Below are 6,869 nucleotides of genomic sequence, written 5' to 3'. Positions count from 1 at the left end.
GTGGATCTGGGGTGAGTTCCTGCGGCGTGGGCGTCTGCACGCTGCTGCTTCCACAGTCTTCGTCTGGGCGCGGAAATGGTTGTCTTGGTTACGGGTTCTAACGGTCTCGGGCCTGAGATTCCTTGTTGAGGGGCTACAACCTGAGCTGCTGTCTAGAGACGTCTTCGCTCCTCGAAGTGGCGGCAGTGGTTGCTGGTCCAGCCTACGACGTGGAGTAATTGAAGCTTTCCAGGTAGTTCGCGGCTATTCTTTCCTTTCGCGCGTGGGGCGTGGAATTCTCCGATGCTGCCAAATTTGGGTTTTATTCTTCACGCCGCATGTGTGGGCAGTCCTAGTCCCTGATCCTTTGTAATCCAGGTGATGTTGCCTGTCTTTGGTTTCACCTTTCCTTACCCCTTTCCGTATAAAAAGGAGGGTGGCCGATCCAACTAAAGTCCCTTCCGTTTCCCCTCCACACACCGTTTTTCTAATCATTCAGTTTAGAAATATTGACATCTGCAGTACAGTAAATAATTTATTATATCGTGTAGTATTAAAATAAAGGAGTTGCTAAAATTCTTGTAAAAAGGTTAGAAGTTCGACTTAGAATACTTGAGTTTTTCTCATCTACCCTCTTGTTTTCATTCTACTATCTGCAAGTCTATAAAAAAATGTTTTATCTCCCTGTTTCCCGTTTTAAAAAAATGTTTAGTGATGCCTCATTGCCTGCAGAATAAATTTCGAACACCTTTTGCCATTCAAGGCCCTCCACAGTCTTGATTGTTAAGATTGTATGTGTGTTTGTGCTTGGGGGATGGGAGGAGTCACTACTCAAATTCATAAAGACTTGGCCCCATCCCAACTACCATTAGCTTCCGCTGTTTTACATCTTCACCGTCTCTATACCAACTTTAAGACCTGCATACTTTTCCCTTTTTACTCCTCCTTTCCAAATCCTTCAAGATTCTAAGTCCTACCTCTGTAGACCCTTCCCTTGACCAACTCAGAAGTGATTCTCTAATCTCGAACATGTGCTGCTTTTATTAGTAGCATTCCTGGGTATTAGTGATTCAGGGCTTTTTCCTTTATCTCGTACATTTCTTTGTTTTCTCCAAGTAAGATTCCTGCCTCCAGGACCTGGGTTTTTAATTCATCAAAAGGCTGAATCCCTAGTGGGATTTAATGAGTTTGATTTAATATATTTGATTTAAGCAGTAATTTACTAATCTGTCCTAGATTTGGAGTCTTCTAAATTGCTTAATAATTACTTAGGGAATCCTCAATATCTCTTTGATATACATTGTGCTTTCCGTAGAGAGTGAGTACATTGAAATTAGTATTTTTTAACCTACAGAAAATTGAAATAGAGTTGGAGAAGAAAACTGACCCATAATAATAAAAAATGTCTCGAAAAATTGCCAAGGCATCAACAAAAGTCAATGTCTCTAGCTCTCTGGAATCTGAAGATATTAGCTTAGAGACAACAGTTCCTACAGATGATATTTCCTCATCAGAAGAGCGAGAAGGTAAAATCAAAATCACCAGGCAGCTGATTGAACGGAAAGAACTGCTTCATAATATTCAGTTACTGAAAATAGAGCTATCCCAGAAAAATATGATGATTGACAATTTGAAAGTGGATTATCTTACAAAGGTAAGATCAGGTGCAAGTTTTATCTATATGCTTTATTGTCTTCAAACTGCAGATAAATAAGAATTAAATATACATGTATATAATCTGAACCTGAAATGAAACATTTATCATTTCAAGAAAATAATTATATTTTTTTGCATAGTTTAAAAAAGCTGATTTTGAAAGGACAGGGGGAGTAAATAATATTTCTGTGTACCAAATAAAGAGTCCTGAATGAAGGGATGATTTAAAGGTGGGCAGGAATGAACTGATTCTCTAGGCTAAATTTTTTAAATCGAGCATGTGTGAGGTATATTTTCTTAGGTGTTTTTTCTAGCTAAGTTGTTTTTTCCTTCATTTAGAACTAATCCTGACGAGACTAGTTTGATAGAGAGAATCAAGATCATAATAATATTATTGTGTCTGTATGGTTCTCTAGCCTTCTCTAGATATTTGGTTTCTTTGGTGTCTTTCTATTTGATAGTTACTATGTCATCGATACCAAGTATAAATTCAGTTACCATAGTCTTTGACAAGTAGTGTTTGCCAAATAAGATGGGATGTTCTAGTCCTTGTTTTTCTGCCTTGTGTGGTTATTTACAGTTACAGAGTATGTTATGTAAGACCTGGTAAAGTTGTCAGTAGCTATAAGAAATTTACAGTGGTTTCTTACTACTTCTGTCTCTGGGAAAATCTTTTCTTTCCAATAGTAAACCCTCCACTTTGCTCTTGATCCCACCTCTTCCTATCTCCCCTGCCCATTTTGTTGTTTTAGTTATAGTTTCTCTCTTGTTAAGTCAGTCTCCTATTTTAGCTGTTGCCTACGTATATTAACATACTTCAGTATCTTGCTGCTAGAAAAATTTCTTGACCATGCCTCTCTAGGAAAATGAAATGTCCTAAACTCCAAGGTCTTGACAAAGTAAAGAAATAGTTTAGGTACTTTTTTTAAAATTGTTAATAGCCAGCATTTATTGAGTGCTTATTCTGTGCCAGACACTGTTCTGTGAGCTTTCCATGTGTTATCTCATCTAAGCCTCACAACTCTTTGAGGTAAAGGTGCTTTTTGTGGGATCTTCTCTCACCCATCATATTAAATGAATCAATAGAATAAGTTACATGAGTGCCTGATATTTAGTAAGCACACAAAAAGTATTAGTTATTGTTGCTGTTATCAACTAAAATAATATTCTCATTTTTTTCACCACTTTTATTTTCTATGCCCCATGTGTATGTTCATAGGACTACCTGCCTTTTTTGTGTTTTTGGTATTTGTCTCTCCTGATAGATTATGAGGTTCCTGAGGACAGGGACTTCTTTGTATTCACTGTTGTATCTGCAGCACTTAGACTAGTCCCTGGCACATAAGTGCTCAACACTTTCCTAAATGAGTGACTGAACCCCATTTTGCTCTTAATGAAACAGAACTACAAGTGGTTAATAGTATACCAAGGCCGTTCAGATGGAAGTGAGGAAGCCAGGGAGGAAGCGAGGTAGAATTCTAACCAAGAAGTCTAAAGCCAGTACCCTACCCAAGTAGATCTCCTAACACTTCCTTTTCTGTTCTCTATATAGTCACCAACCTAGACTAGGTCACTTGGTAGGTTATCAGTGTGTCCAGTGGTTTCCTATCTCAATTCCTTCACTCATACTGCTTTTACTTTTCAAATGGACTCCCACAATGCTACTGGCTCATGTATATCTACCCCTCAAGATCTCCTGTAATGCAACTCATTGAACAAGCCTGAGGTAGTCTCCCATTCATTAATCCACCCACTCAGTCAGTAAATATTTTATTAAGTGCCAACTATATACCACATCCAAACTTACATTTGCTTTCAAATTTACTTCTTGTTTTCAACTGCATTGTGCTCGGTTATAAATGGCTGCTCTCCTTTTTCAAGTGTGAGCTTTACATTATAGTAATTGTGGCTTATTCGTGAGAGACTCTCCAGTGTAACAATCAGAGCTGCAGTTCTAGATACACACGCCTAGAATCCCAGCCCTAATAGTTACCTTGGACAAATTCTTTAACTTTTTTATTCCCTGATTTCCTGTAGAATAAGAATAATAATAGTATTTACTTCATGGAGTTGTTGGGAAGATTAAATTAATCAATGCACTTAAGTTCTTAGGTGCCTGGTTTATAATAAGTAATAGTAGGTGGTGCACATATTCCGCACTGTATTATTATTTTTGTATCCCATGGTGCTTAGTACAATTTTTTATTATTGTGGTTTTCTAGTTGGGCCGAAAATGTAGAAGATTAAAGTAGTTATATTCCTGAGTTTATGGCACATAACCATCATTGCTCCTTGTGAGGTCCCTTTTTATTTTCTATATATATTCTTTTTATTCCCATAGCTCATTTCCCTTTCTCCTTCTCTCTATGCACCTATTTTCATGTTTACTCTTTTTTCTACATTTATTCTTGAAAATGGGTATTTTTCTTATTTTTTTCCTCTATATAAACATGAATTGCGTGTTTTGTTTTAGATTTCATTTCTTACATAGTTGTTCTTTTCAACTCAGTGCTGTTTTTAAAATCATTCATGTTATGTATACATCTAGTCCTTTGCTTCCAACTTCTACATAATTCTCTGTGTGCATCTACCAGTCTGTCCATCCACTCCAGCAGTGATAGGCACCCAGATGGCCTCCAACTCCTTCCCACACATGCAGGAAGGGCCTTCTTTAGACATTTCTCTTCTGGACCTGTGTGAACATTTCTTTGACATATATACTCAGGAGTAGAATTTCTGGCTCACAGGGTATAAGTATACTAAATTTAGCTAAGTGTACTGCCAAATTGCTCTTCAGAATAGCTGCCGTGTTTTTTGTCTATGAGCACTAGGGTTGTTCTGCTTAGAGACCTCTTAGGGGTAGGTGTTTGTTGTCAAATATGTGAAAAAATATTACATGTAGAAGAATTAGTCTTCCATAATTCATCAAATCCAAGATACCTCAATGATAAGATGGACCATTACACGTGTCGCTAAGGTAAAAAACTGCCAAGTTAAACTGTTACGTGCTGTAGATTAAGATGCATTCCAATTTCAGAAATGTAAAATGTGAGAAAGTGTGTGGGATCAATGAAGAAACAGTGTTTTTAGCCATTCATTCATTCTCCAAAGCTTACTGATGCATTAAGCATCAGGGATACAAAGATGAAAATCTCACGCTCTAGCATTACAAAAAATAAACTTTCTTCACTAGACTATAGCTCCATAATAATGGTTGGAAGTCACAGGAAGGGTAGATTTCTGCTGAACTTAAACCTGTTCTTGCTGTTAACATTTAAATGGCCTGATTTTAATTTACTGAACTTCCTTTCATTGAAAGCATTCAGGTAGTCCTGAATGGTCAAGTGTTGTAAATATTATAGGTATATCTGTTGTGGAAAAAAGAGTGACCCAGCTGTCCAGTGTTTCCAGGATTAAGTTCAACTGTTAGTACTAGAGATTTGGAAAATAGTGGCTACCTGTAACAGAGATGTAGAAACCATAGCTTAAGCAAAATAGGGATTTTGTTTCTCTAGTATAACAGGAATCTGTAAATAGGTAATTTAGACCTGGTATGGTTACTACTTGATATTATTAGGAACCCAGTCTCCTTTTTATCTTCTGTGTAGCTACTTTTAGAATGTACTTTCCACCTCAAAATCACAAATGGCTGATCTACTTCCAGTATTGTGTCCATATAACAGGCAGAAATAAGGAAAAGGGTAATGGGAAAATGGGGCATATGCCAAATGAGTCAGTCTCCTTTAAAGAGCTTTCCCAGAAGCTCAAGCCTGTGACTGCAGTTGACTAGAACTGACCACCCCTAGGTGCAAGAAGTGGGAAGCTGGGAAATGTAAGTTTTTATCTGGACACGTTGTTGTCACTAATAAAAATTAGAATTACCTCAGAAAGGGGAAGATTTGCTGTTGGGAGATAAATAACAGTTTTTTTCTACTCATCAAGGTCTTTCTTAGTTAGAAAATATGTGAATCTATGTAACTTAATGTCTTTCCACATCAGTATGGCAGCAATACAATGTTAGTATTTATTACAGTTTATAACTGTTAACAGTTTATTACTATGAATATCTTGGCCCATGTTGATTTGATTTCTCCATATCTAAAAACAGGAACAGAGAGATCCAAGGAAACTTAAAAAGCATCAATTCCCACTTCCCGCTCAGCTGCTTGCTAACTGAGAGAGCTTAGAAGGGTAGCTGCTTAGGCCAAACTTCCTGATAGTAGAGAACTGTTAGCATTGTATTTTTACCCCATCCATTGCTGCCTAAATGCCCTTCCTTACGCCACTTCTTTGATCCTTTCTTCTTCACTCTTCTTGCCTGTCAATTTTTAAATGCCAAAACTCTTTTTGTTTATCTCTTATTAGAGATCTGTGGGTTCCTTATTGCTTGAGAAATGGAGTGCATCTTCCCAGCTTGATTGTCTCTGAGTTAAGGGACTTAACTTAGAAGTCAGTTAAAATTGTGAAAGTTGTAACTCTGAAAAACGAAGTTTCTGTCTTTGTGGTCACAGTGTTCTTGATTTGTAAAATAGTAATTATGAGGAATGTGGTTATCGTTTGTTGATTTAAGACATTTATTGAGGGCCGGCCCTGTGGCTTAGCGGTTAAGTGCGCGCACTGCGCTACTGGCGGCCCGGGTTCGGATCCGGGTGCGCACCGACGCACTGCTTCTCCGGCCATGCTGAGGCCACATCCCACATACAGCAACTAGAAGGATGTGCAGCTATGACATACAACTATCTACTGGGGCTTTTGGGGGGAGGGGGAAGACATTTATTGAGACATGTTGCTGGGAATATAGCAATAAATATGACAGAGTCCCTTTTATATGGAGATCCCATTCAAGTGAGAGACATAATCAAAAAACAAACAAGGTATCTTCAAGGTCATATGATGTAGCATCACTTAGCAATGGCTACCTTAGATAAGGAGTCAGCAAACTTGTTCTGTAAAGGGCCATACAGTAAATATTTTATGCTTTGTGGGTCACATATGGTCTAGCACTTATTATTCTTTGTTGTTGTTGTTGTTTTACAACACTTACAAATTTAAAACCCATTCTTAGCTCATGGGCTGTGTAGAACCTGGGCTAAATTTTGCCCATCATCATTGTTTATTAACCCTCGCTTTAGATTATGTAGTCGGAGAAGCTATTGGCAGATTTAGGCAATTGGAGTTACGTGTCCTGATTTTTATATTCAAAATGGCACTGAAGTGATAGACTAAGGGTAGAT

At 37.8% G+C, this 6,869-nt stretch overlaps 1 protein-coding gene across 2 annotated transcripts in view; it reads left to right on the top strand.

Annotated features, from left to right (window-relative positions):
- The first annotated feature begins 4 nt into the window (after window positions 1-4).
- The window catches only part of PIBF1 (progesterone immunomodulatory binding factor 1), a 198,936-nt gene continuing 192,071 nt past the window's right edge, over window positions 5-6,869 (top strand). For both annotated transcript variants that reach the window (XM_014781793.2, XM_004423075.3), the window contains exons 1-2: window positions 5-232; window positions 1,334-1,633. In XM_014781793.2, coding sequence (XP_014637279.1) covers window positions 1,382-1,633 — 252 coding nt within the window. In that variant the 5' untranslated portion in view covers window positions 5-232; window positions 1,334-1,381. The remainder of the gene's footprint in view (window positions 233-1,333; window positions 1,634-6,869) is intronic.

Source organism: Ceratotherium simum, chromosome 10 (genome assembly GCF_057802395.1).
Source record: "Ceratotherium simum simum isolate JZ-2026a chromosome 10, ASM5780239v1, whole genome shotgun sequence".
NCBI lineage: Eukaryota > Metazoa > Chordata > Mammalia > Perissodactyla > Rhinocerotidae > Ceratotherium > Ceratotherium simum.
The sequence above is the reverse complement of the archived record's forward strand: the minus strand, read 5'-3'. Positions and strand labels throughout refer to the sequence as shown.